General features: G+C 40.9%; 1 protein-coding gene across 1 annotated transcript in view; it reads right to left on the reverse strand.

Moving 5' to 3' along the window:
• Nucleotides 1-2,353: 2,353 nt before the first annotated feature.
• efna3b (ephrin-A3b) overlaps nucleotides 2,354-18,634 on the reverse strand; it is a gene marked incomplete at both ends in the record, with an annotated part of 78,469 nt that continues 62,188 nt past the window's right edge. The window contains 4 exons of the mRNA XM_083886531.1: nucleotides 2,354-2,472; nucleotides 9,547-9,624; nucleotides 10,723-10,788; nucleotides 12,594-12,886. Of these exons, the coding sequence (XP_083742657.1) occupies nucleotides 2,354-2,472; nucleotides 9,547-9,624; nucleotides 10,723-10,788; nucleotides 12,594-12,886 (556 nt within the window). The remainder of the gene's footprint in view (nucleotides 2,473-9,546; nucleotides 9,625-10,722; nucleotides 10,789-12,593; nucleotides 12,887-18,634) is intronic.

An 18,634-nucleotide genomic window follows, 5' to 3' on the forward strand; every position in this document is an offset into this window, starting at 1 on the left:
ACGATCATTTGACTCCTAAAAGTAAATAATCGCATCCCAACTTGTCTAATTTTTATATTGTACTCTTGTATAGCGCTCTCATGAAATCGAAAATGATAAAAAACTGATAAATCAGGGACTTAAATAAGCCCAAATTTTGGTCTTTGCAACTGAACACATTAAGTTTCATGGTACTTTCTAAAATTCTTCATTTGTGACACAGGGTTTCTTTCCATGTTAACCCTGGTGACATAATCTGGGTAATTTTCTCCAAATTTAAAAAGCTCCAGACAATGTGACAGGCAAGTTTGCACCGGCTGAGTATCTCTCCTAATGAGGTCCCACAACGGCCCGAGAAAATTGCCAAAAAAGATCAGAACCAGAACTTTTCAATTGTTTTTTTTAGTCTAAAAGATAATATAACCTTATATCTTGAACAATGACTTGGCTTAGAGACTCACAGAGTGCAGTCCAGGTTTTACATACGGCCCATTTAGCCCCATCTATCCACTCCAGATAAACAATTCTACACAAACAAGCAAATGTAACAAAAAAAAAAAAAGAGTTTAAATTTTGTAAAAAAAAAACAAAACAAAACAAAAAAAGCTTACATCACATTACATCTCGGCATTTTAAGACATCGAAATGTCATCGTGTCCCATGTTGACGTCGATACACAGGTGCTGTGTGACCTGTTTACAGTCCGTCTTAATCGTCCTCATTACCACATCATCATTGTTATCAGCTACAATGGTAAGTCATGCCCTACTAGAGTCCATTATTGGCAGGGTAACCACGGCGAATAAGGTGCTAGTTGCTATGGAAACGCCATCCCGAAGCAACCGACTGGCACAGTTGTTTGAATTGTGAGTTTGCCGTACCTTCGCACCAAAGCGCTTGGTTTTGTACCGTTGTGTTATTAACTTGTTGCTTTAGTTGTGTTTTTGTGATTTTTTAAAACATTTTTTTTTGCATTTTTATACTCAAAGGATGAACAGCATGTCGATGTGTTTTCACGTCATTAGTACCATTTCAGATATTCTCTCACTCTCTCTCACACACACACACACACACACACACAGTATGTTTTTCTCTCTCAGACACAAACACTAACAGAAAACTGCTCACATGTGGCAACTGACAGAAATGAGTTTACAGAGATGAGATTGCAGAGCAGGTTGCTACTCCAGCGTCTTATTGTCCAGGACCAGGACGTCTCTCTGCAGACGCTCGTGTGTGTGTGTGTGAGTGACTGTCCTTCCTCCTTGGTTCCGCTCAGCGAGAGGAGAGAGGAGGACTGTATTGCTCAGTGTATCCATGGCTGCTCTGGAGCCATCGTGTGCTTTAAGTTGACTTTGGAGATGATAGAGGACAAACCGAGGACTTCAAAGACAAGAAAGAAAGAAAGAAAGAAAGAAAACATAGCAACTTATAACAATTACGTTTTTTGTGTCAATGGCACGTCTGAGTTCCTCCTCCCTTGCTCCACCCACACCCACCCCCACCCCTCCCTCCCTAAATGACTTGAGTAAATGATTAATTGTTGAGATGCTCTCTCCCCGCCCCAACCCTGTCCAGTGCTGCCGTCTTCCAGAGACTGATGGTGGATGACACAGCAGCGTGGAGATGGCGTCCGGACTATGGCCTACTTTGACCAGTCTCTGAGACAGGAGACGCACAGTTCATCCGCTGCCTCCGATTGCCCTCGTGTGAACTGCGGGGGGGGGGGGGCGAGTTCCCAGCATCGAGATCAACAACAATAACATCAACAACAACAACAACAACAACAAAAAAAAGGCAATTTCAGTTCAATTCTGCTGAAACCTATTTGATTCAGTTCATTTGAGTCCAGCTTAAGTCTTGTTGCAAGAAACTATGGCAACTAGCCCTAAGGAAGTGTTTTAGCCAATCAGATCCAGGGTTGAGTCCTCAAATGGTTTGCACTTGGATGGATTTGATGCCTTTCCCTCCTTTCCCTACTATTTCAGGACTCCCCCGCCCCCCACACACCCCCACACCCCCCCCCCAAGTTGTATAAATGCTCTTTGTGATGTGCATGATCCAACAAGCACAACCTGTGGCCTGTTTAGACACATACACACATACACACACACACACTTACATACACAGTCAACCAATCTGTGTGCCTGAAGGTATTTCAACCCAAACACACACAGCTGTGTACACACACACACACACATACATACAATCACACTGTAATGTTTGCAAACTCATTACAGAGTCTTGCTTCTCTCGCTCTAGTTGTTGTATCTTAACTCCCCTCCACTCTCTTCTCCCCTTCCTCTCCCACCCACTGATACTGTACAGCCTCCCAAGGCTAGTTGGCATGGTGACGCTGATGGAATGGCCGTTGCTAGGAGATGAACAGAACGGCCGAGAGGAGCATCGTCACGGTGAGGAGAAGGCGATCCCTGGACGGACTGCTCCCACTGACGCTCTTCTCCACCTTGGGAATGAAGGGGTTAAATTCATCTGGAGGAAAAAAGAAGAGGGGAGGGGGAGAGGGGGGGGGATAAAAGTCACATCTTCATTTTACGATCCATCGCACAGATGTCAGAGAATGTCAGTGGACTTGGAAAAGAGTAAAAAGTTTATCTGAGCTTCCGTTTGTCAAACACGACCAGTCTGCAGCGATCGGCACAGACGGTCTCTACTCCCACTGAAATGTGGTTTTGTCTGCAAAGGACAACACAACAGCAGTGTCACTGCACACTGCAGCTGTTATCAGACAGCCCTCATTGTTCTGATAAAGTGACACACTCCCAGTCACACACACACACACACACACACACAGACTTTAACGTACAGACACCCATGCATATACTGAAACACCCCCATCCCATTGGGGCAGCATGTGCACCTGGTGTCGTCCCGAAATAGCTTTATTATCATCGCTTACACACTGAACATTGATGTCTGGCGAAAACGCAAGCCACAAGGCAGTTCTCTGCATGCCTGCACAGACCCACCTTCTGTAGTCACCTGATGAATGAGACTGGAGACACAGACAGAGACACAATTTACTGTCTGCAGGGGGGAAAAAAAAGTCAGCAGACGCCGATTAGAAACGACTGCGTTTATGCTTCAATGGCATCAAAGTAAAAAAAAAAAAGTAGGGATGTTCTCAGCGTTTCCATTCAGCCGCTGTTATACAATAGCACTAGTGTTTCACAGCTGCTCTGCGGGTCAGACGGCAGAGTAATGACTGACTGACACCTGGTTTTAGAGATGGCTGCCTCTGGTAATGCTCTGCTGGATGACCTAATGAGGTCTATGCAGCAGTGGAAGCTCAGGTTAAACGATTTGACCGCTCTGTAGCGGTGCATGCAGCCGAGGGGGTCGCGACACGGTGTAAATTTGGCACTCGCAGTGCCCCCCCCAAAATGTTTTTTTTTGGGGGGGGGGGGGGGGGGACACAAACAGCAGACTGCTGAAAATCTCACGCAACTGGTCCTGATGTGCGGCCGCGCTCGCCGTCCCATTACACACCCACGCGCAGCCTCAGGACGTCTGTGGCCCGCGCTGCGTAGACAAGTGTGACCTCGTATGTGTCGACTTGTGTGTGTGTTTGTGTACCTGACACATTCGAGCAGAAAAGTTGGCATTTTCCAAAAGATAATTAGGAGAGCGTGAAACACCCTGAAGCGTCAATAAATCTGAACGTCGTGTTGATAAGAACAAGCAGATATTTTAGTTTCTGATTGCGTTTGCGAGCGTAAATGTCTGTGTACAATGTCCTGCACTGCTTTTTAGTTCAGCATAAACATGTAGGTCGTAGCATGTGTGTGTGTGTGTGTGTGTGTTCTTGTAGTTGCGGCATACCGAGGACCAGTGAGGGTTTTTAACCAACAAAGTGAGGTCATTTTTACTGAGTGAGGACATTTTGGCCGGTCCTCACTTTGTTTTCATTGAAATCACTTCTTTAGGTAGGTTGCTATAACATGCTATACTCAATTTGTAAAAAAAAAATATTTTTTCAATTTTTTTTTCAAACATTTTTTTCCAAATTTTTTGTCAAACATTTTTTTTCAAACTTTTGACCAAATTTGAATTTTTTAATTTTTTGTCAAAATTTTTTTCAAATTTTGGACAAAAAATTTTGGGTAAATTTTTTTTTTTTTTTCAAATTTTGTACGACAGTATCGTACGACGTTTTTGTCAAATTTTGGGTACATTTTTTTCTTTTCAAATTTTGGACGACATAGTACAGTATGCCGTTTGTGTCAGGTGGAGCCCTCTTTGCTCTTGGGCTCCACCTGCAGACATGTTATGGTACTGCAACCATAGTTCTTTGTAGATGTCATTCATGAAGTAGATGGTACTTTTACCTGGTCCTCATTATGCAGCAAGTACAAGAATGTGTGTGTGTGTGTGTGTGTGCAGACACGTGTGAACATGACTGTGTCTGTTTGTCAGCATAGCCATTAACATCAGTGATGTATAATGTGTGTATCAAGTCCTGTAATAAATACTGAAATGAACTGTTGTTGACGCTCACAGAGTGTTGATTCAACTGTGCGGTAGAATCATCATTTGTGGTATTTCTTAGAACACGGTGTCCTCATGTGTCCTCATGTGTCCTCATGTGTCCTCATGTAGGCCATTTCATTTACATAGATTTAACCATAAAGACACCACTGGCACAATAGACTATTTATAGACTCGTTATTCATACGCCCGTCTCTCATCAAGGGCCCAGAAACAAAGACAACAACAAACACCACTGTTTGAAGTCTGCAAACTGACATTGACATTTAAAATGAGTGTAAGATGAAGAGACGTTGTCACAATGTGCTTGAACACGCATCACAAACAAAGGCAAGCGAAACCCGTTCCTGGTTCTATATTTCTAAACTGGTTACTTGGAAAATAACAGTCGTAATATTTACAGGGTATAATTATACAGATACTGTAATTTTTCTACCATTAAATATGGGGCGAGGTTACGAACATCACTGCCAAACTCTATTAATTCCTACCTTGGGAAATAATGTATTAATCTCCTGAAAAATATATGATTAATTAAAAAGAATAAAATAAAGCAGCCCATAAAAAAGGTCACAAATGCTAATATTTCACTTAGTGCCAAACACACAAGCCTGTGAGGCCAGTGTTTTACGATCTGGCGTTTCTTTAGTTAGGCAGCAACGTTATGTGGTCAGGAATAATGACCTAAACAAACTGAGTGACCAGGTTTTACGGGGCATATTTAAACATGACAATGCCAGGATTCAACAGGCTTAAAGAACAGTTCGGGGAACATGACTCATCATTTTCACACACGGGTTGGACACCACAGAGTTCAGACCTTAAGCCCACCGAAAATCTTTGGGAAGATTTAACACAGAAGGTCCAACTCTCTCATCATCAACACAATATCTGAGTGAGAAATGTGCACAACTTTAGATAGAAATATATGATGTGACTTTGCATCAAAGCTGTGCATCATAATCAAACATCCAAGAGTGTCTATTTTAAGCTTGGAAGCGTATAAATAGCCGGAATTAGCCAATATACGATATCCAGTGTCGGTAATGGTCCGATACTGATAACGGTCACTAGATTCGGTTATCAGATAATGAAATCATAATATCCGATACAATCCAAAAACTTTTACTATCTGAAAAAACTTCCCTGAGCACAGGCTGTAAAAAAAAAAAAAAAAAAAAGATGCTCATGTGATGAGAATTTGAGTGAGGAATGCACAAATCTGCAGTCATCATGTGAGCCGTCTGGACCCTATTTTGAAAAATAGTACGACCCTGGTTTATTCAGGACAAGCTTGAAGATTCCACAAACATCTACGAGTTTAACTGATTGAGAAGTTTGAGACAAACTTTCACTCGCAACATTACACAGAATTTGACCCCGACACAAAACGACAGAAACTAGGCTCAGACTTTTGCTCAGGACTACAGAGACGCAGCCGTGTCCAGAAAGACAGATTACAGCACCGTGAATAGCTTTTGTGTTTTGTTTCTAACCCTGATATCCGACCCCGATGTTGCAGGCAAAGTGCACCGAACACACTATCGCTTAAAGGAGTGGTAATTGCTACAATAAACCCCATTAAAGGAAAAGCTTCTGATTTCTGCACTAATGGCCCGACCCGATCGTCAGATGTGGTAACCTGAGCCAACAGGCTTGGTAAATGAGTATCCTCCCACTGAAAGCCATCAGTAATCACATGGCTGCACGGGGAGCTGCTCCTCGCACACCGTTCCATGTTGTAAATGAGATCTAAATGAAATCTAATACCAGAGGCCGTATTCTGGAGGGAACCACTGTTGAGCTGTAGACGCTGATTGAATAAGGCAGTGCCCAGGAAATAAGCTGTGAGCAGTGGAGGACACAGAGAGAGAGAGAGGGGGAAAAAAAACGGGTGGTTTACAATACGACATTCAGGTCAGTTATTTTCAGACATGGCAATCAGGCAGATTCAAACCGAGCAGCTTTCCCGTGCGTGGCCTTGTGGTTGTGTGAATGTGCTGATGCGAAATTCGAACAGCAGTAATTAAAACTATGATGTGATGAGTCTAATCGGCGGCGGGGAGACTGAGAATGAGGGCGGGGAATAGAGGAACTGCGCCGCTTCTTTGTTTTCACTTCATTTCACGGCTCCCCCGCTGATTCCCTCACTTCCTGCAGCACCACTCGGGTTATCCAATTAATTTAATTGGCAACACAGCTCTACAGGTGAAAATGACCCACAGGAGCGCTGGTGATTTGTGCCCTGCTATTGTGTTAGCCATTCACTAAATATTCACAGTAGTTCCATGCACTTATTTTTTTCAATTAATTATTCAATTCTTCTGTGGAAATCATCTTTGCCTGCTCATAATTACTTGTGTACTGCACAGGGTTTGGATTAAACTGAATTTTTTATGCTATTGTAATGAGCATCCTTTGTATTTACTATGCATTTAGAGGTATTAGCTGGAAAAGTACAGTAATAGTGCTGGTCTGACTATTTGTTTTTAATTTAAAGGTGCCATATGTAAGAATGTGGCCAAAAACAGTTACTACATTCAAATTACCGAGGTCTTTTAGGTATCGTTTTCTGACGTAACTGGAAACCCGTGGTTGCTCGGCAGCTGAGACTCTACTGACTGCAATGATTGGTAGATTGGATAGATTGATTTTTTTAATGCAAATGTTTTGTCTGTACTGTTGTTGTTGGTGAGTTCAGTTTGTTATATGAACATTATTCCTGAGTCTCTGTGACATATTAGGAGGATTTTATGGCCAGTTGCTTTAGATTTATTACATAATGCACCTTTAAGGTGAAAAATTTTTAATAAACACAGCCTAATTTAGATTTTATTATATTTTCCCATACATTTTGCATCACTGTGGTAGCTGTAACGCATTGTATGAAATTTAAAAATGTATATGATTTTGAAAAAAAAAAAAAAAGAGTAACGTTAAGAGAGGCAAAAACTCAATTTCACACATCAAAAGGTGAATAAACTGAGTTTTTAGTGGTTTTCCCCTCCACTGCGTTCCAACTTCTGCTCCAGGAGGAGAAAGGGAGGATGAGGAGGGCAAGGAGGAAGAAGATGGAGTGAAAGAGAAAAGAGATGAAAGAAGGATGAAGGGCGGTGTGTGTGTGTGTGTGTGTGTGAGAGAGAGAGAGAGGGAGCTGAACAAGCTCGTATGACCCGCAGTCATTCACTGCAGCCACTGATGAGAACACACAGATCGATTACACGTGTTTTCAGGTGTGTGCACATACAGTATTAACAACACTGCAGCACAGTTTACACGCCAACATGGAGAAGAGTGTGAAAACTGGACTAAATTCTCATTTATACCCATGAATCCAGTTGTGTTGACATGGAAAAACGTGTATTAATGTTAGACACATTTCAGTCACAGCAGCTCTGATCAAGCCTCCATATGACCTTGCAATGTTGGTTGTATGATGATAATAAAGAGCCTTTCATTTCTGTACAATAATACAAGGCTCAGCAATCAAAGCAACTTCAGCCATGGTTGATGGCAAAGAGAAACATCCACTCCTCTCTTTCAGCTCCCAGAAATCGTCTGTCGCCTATTGTGCAATAATTATTCTAAATAATACATTTCAACCATCTTCCACAAGTTGAATATGTTAAAGGGGAAATAAGTAGTTTATAGTGCCATCTAGAGGAGAGGCTCAAATTTACAACAAAGACCTGCTGCTCTGCTCACCCCCTCCCTTCCCTGAGCGCTACGGTATCCGCAGCTGGTCAAATGTCGTCCTCGTCGTCTTTCTCCGTCTCAGCAGATGAGGTTTGTGAGGCGAGGGAGAGGGCGAGCTACCGCGGCCGTAGCAGATGAAGCGGAGAGAGAGGAGGCGGGACTTCCTGCTACAAGTAAAGCGACGCTTGATTTGTTCTCTCGCGTTTGTCCTTACAGGCTCCGGTAGAAAAATGGCGTCTCGCTGCTAACAGTGGCTATGCAACAGCGGTCCGCGGTCATGTTATTTTACATGACTTTGTAAAACACTACGAAAATGAAACAAAAACTATTATACAGCGACTAGACAATGCAGGAACACATAATATGTATAAAAAAGTGGATTTTGGGTTATATAAACCCATAAATACTACACATTGTACCTTTAAGGAAAAGTATGTTTGTGTATAATCGCTTTAGAATAAGCCTTGAATGCGTACTGAAACAATCGATTAATAATCGTCAACTATTTTGATAATCGATTCATCGTTTTGAAGCCGTCTGATTGTTTTAGATTGTGTTTGTTTCTTTGCTCCACATAAACAAATCATTAAAACTGAATCATTTTGGTTTGTGGACAAAATTCATTCAAGAACATCGTAATTTCCAGGTTTGGCAAACCTTTTTCACATTTTATGGACCAATCGATTAATCGCGGCAATAATCGGCAGATTAATCGATTATGAAAGTAATCGTTAGTTGCAGCTCTAGTACTTATAGGTCTTGCTTTGGAGAGGCTGCCATCTTACACATGCATTTGATGTTCAGGAGTGGAAGAAGTCTCTCATGTGTTATAATATGATCATTTAAACAGTTTCTTTTTTAATCATTCGGTTGTGGAATCCTCAACGACAACAACACGACAAACAACCAGCACTTACCGAGAAACATGAACAAATTCTTACATGAGGGACCATTAGAGCTCAGTTATTGCTGACTTGGATTTGAAATCCGGTTTTTATTTAGCTGCATCAGCAGCTTCATATCCTTTTTAGTATTTATGATCAGTTTTTAATGTTTCAAATCTTCGGCTGGAACTAATGGGCTACGGGCTTTGTGTCAAAGACGGTGGGGGAAGGTAGATATGGAAAGTTGTTGTGAGAGGTTTAACGATCACATGACACAAGTATAAATAAAAGAAAAATAATTATCCTGCAAATCTGCTCTCGTGACACAGCATGAATCATATGCTTGTAATCATCATATAACGTGACTAACGGGATCCGATTTGTTTTTGTGACTCCAGACATACGGTGGATCCCCACTTACACAACATTGTGTGTGTGTGTGAGTGTGTGTGTGTGTGCGAGTGTGTGCATGACTCACCAATGTCACCAATTTTTAGGCCTGGTCTAAGTGTGTAGTCTGGTTCTGTGGGCTCTGGCTCATCATCCACGTCAGAGACTGAAAAATAGACAGAGAGGCAGTGAGTAAGATTAAAAAAAAAAAAAAAAATTATTATAACGATAATAATAAAAAAAATAAGGGGGAGGTGAAGAGCAGAGGTTAAAGCATGGCTCCAAACCAAAGGAGTTTAAATACATCCAACTTGACATTTGAGTGAAATGTGCAAAAGAAAAAAAAAAACCGACAAGTCATAACATCAGCAGAAGCCTGAGAGAAAGAGAGAGAGAGAGAGAGAGAGAGAGAGAGAGGAGCAGAAGGCAGATCAAACTGAACAGTGTGTGTGTGTGTGTGTGTGTGTGTGTGTGTGTGTGTGTGTGTGTGTGTGTGTGTGTGTGTGTGTGTGTGTGTGTGTGTGTGTGTGGGTGTGTGTGTGTGTGTGTGTATGTGTGTGTGAGAGAGAAAATAGAGAGCAATCGAGTTGGGGGGAGGAGAGGTTAATACTACAGGACTGTGGAAGTTAAAAGGACCGGACAGGCCAGGGATCAAAGAGTGTTTGTGAGTGTGTGTGTGTGTGTGTGTGTGTGTGTGTGTGTGTGTGTGTGTGTGTGTGTGTGTGTGTGTGAGAGAGAGAGAGTGAGAGAGTGAGAGCCAGGGTCAAGAGACTGAAGGAAGGCAGGGGTGCAAGCGAGAGGTTAAAACTACACATACACAGCCACCCACTGACCGCATACTGGAATAATGATTCTGACAGGGAGTGAGGTGGAGAGGAGAGAGAGGAGAGAGAGGAGAAGGGAGCTTTCAAAGCTATATCTGCTCGTCTCTGCTGCTATGGAGGAAGGAGAGAGCAATAGGGAAAAGAAGGGAAAGGAAAAGACGAACATAGGGAGGTTCTGTTACGGGAGTGAAACTGCTGCAGGGGGGGGGGGACTCAGCAGGAGTATTAATAGCGCTGCCTCTTTTGGGCTATATTTATGTTGAATATGCATCTGTATGCAGCTGCTATGAGGACATGTAGGAGCCCTGTGTCTGACCTGCCAGATGGGCCGAGCCACTGTGTCCATATCCAGGTGGGAGCAAGCTTCACTTTACAGGTCACACACTACACACACTACACACACTACACACACACACACGTGCACAAAGTGGAACATTTACCCGTGGAGCAGCAGACGTACACTCGTAGTCTCAGACAGCTGCGGCCGTGGTGATGTGTGGGCGTGGCTGCGAAAACACAACGGACAAATGATCAAAAATCGAGCAAGATTACACACCTGCAACACACATTTATAAAGCGTTTAGAAATCGTGTGTCAACAAAACAATGTGAATTACAATATTATGAATTGTGACGAGAGCAAACGTGTGATCGGTAAAATTAAGGCTGAACGATTTTGAATAAATTGTGATATGATTCACGATATCCGAGATAATTTTTAATCCTTTTCATTCGAAAAACATATTTAAAAAAACGATTACTGTGTGATATGTGTGCAGGTCTGTAAGAAACAAACATGTTCTCTTTAGTCTGTAGAGTCAGATGTGTCTTAAATGATATTTTGACGCACATTTTGGCTTTAACACTATCGCTCAAATTCAAAACACCATCACTAATAACACCGGGTGATTTTTACCCGAGATAATAAATACACCCAATAAAAAGTACTTGTCATCAAAATATATCAAAACATAACACATTTGAGTAGTGTTCTTTTATTTTAAACTGTGTCATGTCTAACAAAATGAAGGAAAAGCATCATGAGGGGACCAAATAAAAATGCTCCAAAATGACTGGAAAATAAGGAATTTGGGAACAAAAAATTAAAAAAAAAAAACAATGAGTTAGTTTTCATGAAAATCACATAAATCTATTTGCTCGGTTGTTCTAGGGTTAACAAGTAACGAGCCTCCTGCGATTTGAAAATTGCAGGAGGCTATTTCGGGGCGATTTGGATATAATTTCGATTAATTGTTCAGCCCTACGTGCTAATTTATTCGGTGACCCCTCAGTGCAGGTATGACCATGATTCGGTTTAAAGAACGTGGGTTATAAAACTGTGACAACAGCGTGGGTTAAAAACAATCAGACAAACTTAAACGATCTCTACGACTGAGAGAAACTGCAGCCTCCAGAACAAATGCAGAGTGTACAGTAGTTACAGTAGTGAGCTGCTGTTTCACATGCAAAACAATTCAGTAACTTATTCTCAGATTGTCCTTGCAGAGCAACTAAAAAATCTCAACTGTAGGCAAGTATTTTAATATGAACATGCATTATACAGTACGACGGTATTGTATCCCAACTGTTTTATTCTCTCGTTATCTATAAAACAGTCTTAGAATGAATACTTTTCTTGTAATTAATATAAATAAATAAAAAAATTGGACATTTTTAAGCTTAAAAATACAAACTATATAGTACGCTTGATCTTAACTGTTTTTTTTCCTTCAGAGGCTTATTTCACTGGCTGTATGAACAAGAAAAAGTCTTTGTTGTGAGCTTCAAGCAGCCGTTTGATCTCGGTGGTGCACAGCGTACCAACTTTCTGGAGAGACGTTTTCCAAGTGGCGAAGGTTAAACGCTGAATGTTAAATTGTGAATAGATTAAAGTACTCGTTAAAGAGCCATTTAATGCAAAAAAAAAAGAAAAAAAAAAAGAAGGAAGGCATTTATCTTTAGTCTGAAGCGGCGTCAAAGTTCATTACTTATACCGTGTCACGCTGGCACATGGTGTTGTGACTCAACTTGATTAGAAATCAACACAAATGGATGAGCCTGTCAAGACTGCTGCGTGTGATACGACGAGACGTGAAGCGGTCGTTTGTCACATAGGAATCACCTGAGGACACACTTTGGAAACCTCAATTTAAAAATAATAATAATAATAATAATAATAATAATAATAATAATAATAATAAAAAGCCCTATTTTAGCAAAAAAAAAATAATTAATGACCCTTTTTTCCATGTACTAGCATATAATATACACAATATTGACATGATATTGGTCACTGGTGTGACTCCACTCACAGATGTAGTAGTACTCCTGTCCGACGTGGAACTCGTATCCCAGTGAGAAGGCGCTGTAGCGCTGGAACTTCTCAGAGAACTTGATGGGCGCGTGGGGAGCATGCGGCCGGTTACACTCCCACCTCTTGAAGCCCAGGTTGGGGTCGCAGTATCTGTAACCACGGTAACTGACCATGTAGAGGACGTACTGCTCCCCGGTGCCAACTATGCGCTGGCTGTCGTTGTAGTGAGGGCAGTAGATGTCCAGGTAGTCGTTGACGTTCACCTGCATCGTGTAGCCCTCTCTGCGCAAACTGGAAACACACAAACAAGGCCGGAATTAATACGACTGCAACGCAGTAGAACAAATGTTTTACCTGGTGATTACGGTCATGACATTTATACATCGTTTTCATCATAAAAAGGCACAGGCAACACAGATTCTTCTTAGGAAACTGCATTAACCTCCAGTCATTACACCAACCAAAACAAAGCATTATCGCCAACCTTTACCATAACTAGTCAGACGTGGAAAGTAACAAAATACATTTACTCAAGTTACTTTTTTTAAGTACAATTTAAAATCAGGATTTTGTATTTTACTTGAGTACGTATTGACTCAAGTATTGTACTTAGTTACTTTATAAATCCTATCCGTTACTGAGTAAAAATAAAAATCCAGCACAATGAAGACCTACAGGGGGAAAATATACACCAGAACCAGACGAATGATGTGTGATGTGAGAGGGTGCGTGCCAAAAGTGACGTCATATCCTGTTAAGTAACTTTTACTTTAAGTACATTTCAAATGAACTACTTCTACTGGAGTAATATTTCATCAAAGTATTGGTACTTTTACTTGAGTACAATATTTTAGTACCTTTTCCACCTCTGCAACTAGTCAATGTCTAACTCTAACCTTGACCAAACCACTACCCTTAATAACCCTTAATAGTTCCCCCACAGATTAGGTCAAATTATACCCAGGTTTTGGTCTCCTTGAGGACTGCTGGTCCTGAAAAGGTCAGTGTTTTTATTCTGCAAACACACGCCACACACATTCTTGCACATCATTCTTTGTGAAAATATCAAGAAACATAATGCATTCCCTCGTACTTTATAACCTTTAGCCCATTGTTTCCCAGTCCTGGTCCTCACTCACCTACTGTCCTGTATGTTTTAGATCATGCTGTCCTGCTCCAACGCACCTGATTCAAATCAGCTCGTTAGCAAGCTCTGCAAAAGCCTGCTAATTAGCCATTCATTTGAATCAGCTGTGTTGTCGTCGGGCGACACCAAACACAAGCAACTGTCCTAGGGCTGTACAGTCGATTAATTGGACACCTTCTGACTTATTTATTTATTTTTATAGTGATTTTCACCAGGAGGAAAGTACCAAGTGCTAATGGGGCACCCGTGTTTCACAGTAACAGCTCGTCTCCAGAGAACACCCCCCTTGTTTTCCACTATTTTGGGTAAGTCCAACCCAGTGGGTTGCTGTGCTCTGTGGCTAAGGGTTAGAGTTAGCATTTTAAGTTGTATTGCTTAAGGTTAAGGCAGCTCTAACCTTAAGCAATACAATTTAAAAGGCTAACTCTAACCCTAAAACTAACATTAACCCTCAAAAAGCCTTTTAAAGTTGTGAGAACCAGACAAAAATATCACGACAAAGATCTCAAATTGTCCTCACAGCCGACTACAGAGACAAACACAAACACACACGTTTTCGATAGGGATACACACTACTTTATAACTAAAAATGAACATTTATCATTCGACGTACTGATATATCGGAAAAAAAACATGTCAAAACTAAATAAATTAAATACATAAAATAGTGGTTCAAAAATTTAAATTTTAAGATGAAAAAATCAAGTTAGTAAATGACTACTATTACCATTACTAAAAGAAATTAACTGTACCAACTGATTAATTGGTCCACCTCCTCTTACACACATGCACACACACACACACACACACACACACACACACACACACACACACACACACACACACACACACACACACACACACACACACACACACACCTTAGCATTTACTCAGCATGTGTCATTGCTGCGTGATGTGTTGTATTTCAGACGCTGTCTGCTTCAATGTGCACCCAGGGTCAAACAGATCTTTGTTTCTGTGAATGTGTGTGTGTTTGTGTGCGTGTGTGTGTTTGTGTATTTGTGACTGTTCTGTATGGGCTCAAGGCTCCAGGGCCACAGCTCCTTCTCCTGGTATGAGTGTAGCTTTGTCCCCTAACCCCAGCGCTCGTACATCAACCCCCGAGCACAACGTTGCGCTCAAGTCAGCCGTCAACGTCCTGGCTACGTTTCTCCTCCTCCTCCAGAGCTCGTATATCAGTGTCAAACCTAAAAAAGACTCCGCTTGACAGGAAGATAAGGTCTGATTCTGGGTGTGTGTGTGTGTGTGTCTCTCAGTGTGTGTGTGTGTGTGTGTGTGTGACAAAGTGAAATAGATTCTTTCCTGACATCCAAAAGCCATCTTTTTCTCCCCATCACAGACACAGACCCATATCTGTGTGACAGAGACAGGTTGCAGTTGTAAATCATACACACATCGATGAGCACACACACACACACACACACACACAACATGCACTCAACTGTTCTAGTGGTAACACCATAAAACCACAAGGGGGCAGCAGTGTGTCATCCTCAGCCTGACGCTTCCGTTTTTTTTTTTTTGTTTTTTTTTTGCCAGTTCTAGGTCATGTCTCCAGGGAGATTATTATTCAATTATTAAATGAAGATCGAAACACTGTTCCCAATGTCTCCCACTCTCCATCATTTCTTACCACTCTCCTCAAATCCCTCTTATTCTCCCTGCTCTCCATCTCACGCTTATAGAGTCATTTCAGAGCAACATGAACGCGAGATTAATTGTTCGACATCCTTAACCCTCTCCTCTCCTCTCCTCTCCTCTCCTCTCATTACATCATTTACTAGCCTGCAGAGGAGATTTACTCGACTTCTTCTGGTATTAGCAGAAGAAAACAATCGTAAAAATGCTTCAAGGGAACTATATTTATAGGTAATGCAAAACAGAGAGAGAGAGAGAGAGCGAGATCTGGAGGGTGGGAGCAAAATAATACTAGTGAGGGATGACTTTGGTTCCACCAGGGAGGTGGAAATGCAAATTGAGCAAAAGAGTAGTGAGAGCCAGAAACTGAACATCTAGGAAAAAAAAAAGAAAAAAAAAGAGAAAAGCACTTGGAGAGTTTTTACGAGAGCAAAGAAAAGCACTGACTCAAGATGAGCGATAATGGTGGAGAAAGAACGAGTGGAGATGAGGGTGAGGACATCTTTAGAGCATCTTCAGTCATCTCAAAGGGCAAATCACTTCTCACAGGATTAGGATTGTTATACATGTACAGTGAGTGTGTGTGTGTGTGTGTGTGTGTGTGTGTGTGTGTGTGTGTGTGTTTAAATTCCAGCATACAAAAAGAATTGATTTCCCAAAATGTGACTAAACAGCAAACACAATAGAATCTCCAATAATGATAATAAAACCACAACAAGTGAATCTACACTGTGGATAATACGATATGAGCAATAACATGTAAAAAAAATATATATGTATATTATTTTTAATCATTATATTAGAAACTGACAATGATTTTGCAGCTGCAGAAACTTTCATCTGAAATAACTGGGTCTAACTTGCATGGTGAACTTTGCATTGGTAGATAAGAGTAGAGAGAAAATTAAGTGCAATTAAGAGAGTTCTCAGGACGCCTTTTATTATTATTATTATATTAGTGCTGTTAGCTGACCACGCTCTGTGCTGTGAATGCATTATTGTAAAAAAATGAATAAAACTCTGGAACAAGTTATTGCGATAAAGTCCAATAAAACGTATGTATACGGTAACTGTGATTACACAATGTAGACTGTTTAAATTTAATGATATAAATGTAGATTAAAAGGCAACATTAAATACTTCCTTATTGCACGGAGTGTGAAGAATGGACACTTGAACAAGGTCAGTTTCTACTTCAGCATTATTTCACTGACTCGTTGATTATTTTATTATTTTTATAACCACTGCAACGGTGCATTAACAACATCATTACATTATTATACTGAATCCCATCCAGAAATAATCTGCTGCTTCCTTTGCTGAAGCACAACTCAGGAGTTATCTTGAAATCAGCACAGAAAGTGGACATTTTTACTAAAAACAAGAGCCCTTATATGATCATAAATGAGACAATAAAACAAAACAAAACAAAAAAAAATCTCGATTGAATGGAGTTTCCAAATCAAACACAGTCTGTGTCTGGGATGGCGCTGAGTCTCCAGGGCTCATGCTAATGATCCCGTATGTAACTGTGCACATAAAGAGCTCCGTCTTTTATCTAAACTATAAATCACATACGGTTCTACGTGGTAACTATTCCACGAGTTAATGAGTTCATAACTTTAAAGTAACAGTGTTAGTGTGTCAGAGAGATCGCTGATTTAACTGAACTGTAATTGGACTATAATTATGTTGTCAGATTCAAGCACAGTTTTTTTTTTATTAATCATGTAATTTATTGCATTTTATGGCAGAGTGAAGCTATTTCTTTAATCGTATGTGCATGTTTGGATTAGTAGGCTGTATATATCTGTAAGTTAGGGTTAGAGTGTATATGTACAGCAAGGCTATTCAACTTAAGGCCCGGGGGCCAGAACCGGCCCTTCAAGCAATTTGGACCGGCCCGCGACCCATTAACCCATAAATAATGAACTTACTGTTAAAAAGCCAATAAAACTGTAGCTTCGTCTATTTCCCTTTTTGGCAAATACTAGTACAGCTGTAATTGTAGGCGGCCATTTGTATGTACCAGAATATTTTGCACTATGAGCCAACTGTAGTGGTACCTGTGTCTTGTTGGTACTGTAACTTTTATTTTTTGCACTAAGAGCCAACTGTAGCAATTGTACCTGATTTTGCACCATTGCACCTTAACGTTGTTTATATTGTTAGCTCTAATTTTATATACCCAAATGTTGGTGGTACTGTAACTGTAACCTTTTTGCAATATACGTAAATTCTTATTATACCTGAATGTTGGTGGTTTTGTTACTTACCTTTTTTTGCACAAAACTAGCAGCTATTTCAATAAATAAGTGCTAAATAATTTACAACATTTATAACAGTATATATATCTGTTTCTACTCTTCCGTGACTTTATCCAACATTAAAGGTGCCATATGTAAGAATGTGGCCAAAAACGGTTACTACATTCAAATTCAAAATACCGAGGTCTTTTTAGGTTTCGTTTTCCAACGTAACTGGCAACCCGTGGTTGCTCGGCAGCGGAGACTCTACTGACTGCAATGATTGGTAGACGGAGGTAGGTGGCGCCACATGCCAAAACATGATTTCAAAACATAAACATGATTTGCAGTCTGCAAAATATTTGTTTTAATGCAAATATTTTGGCTGTACTGTTGTTGTTGGTGAGTTCAGTTTGTTATATGAACATTATTCCTGCGTCTCTGTGACATATTAGGAGGATTTTATGGCCAGTTGCTTTAGATTTATTACATGATGCACCTTTAAATACACCTAATTTAATACCTAAGTAAAAACAATGGCAATCTGCACACCAAGCAAGTCAGCGTCAAAGAAAAAAAACACTTGGCTTGACGTGTTTGCTGTGTCAGAGACGAGGACGTCGGGTTAACAAAGTCAATAAAGGCTGGAATTGTTGCCGGCGTACAAACGATGCAACTTCCTCGACCCACGTATACCGCGGAGAGTACGAGAGCGATGATGCTGCTTTGGCTGAGACAAAGACGGTGAGACTGGAGGGACAAGCAGCAGGTGCAGGTGGACACACTGCAGAGTTTGGGAGGAGGGAGGAGGGAGGAGGGAGGGGGGGTGACTAAAAAAAACAAAACAAAAAAACGTGTGCAGCGTCGGGGTTACATCTGCACCATGAGGATCGAGCAGAAGCAGGGAAGGTAGTAAAAAAATATGAAAATGTACATTCTGGGGGTAATTATAATATATGTAGGCCCTAAAAATAAACCAGCGGATGA

Source organism: Microchirus variegatus (assembly GCF_963457635.1).
Source record: "Microchirus variegatus genome assembly, chromosome: 1".
Lineage (NCBI taxonomy): Eukaryota > Metazoa > Chordata > Actinopteri > Pleuronectiformes > Soleidae > Microchirus > Microchirus variegatus.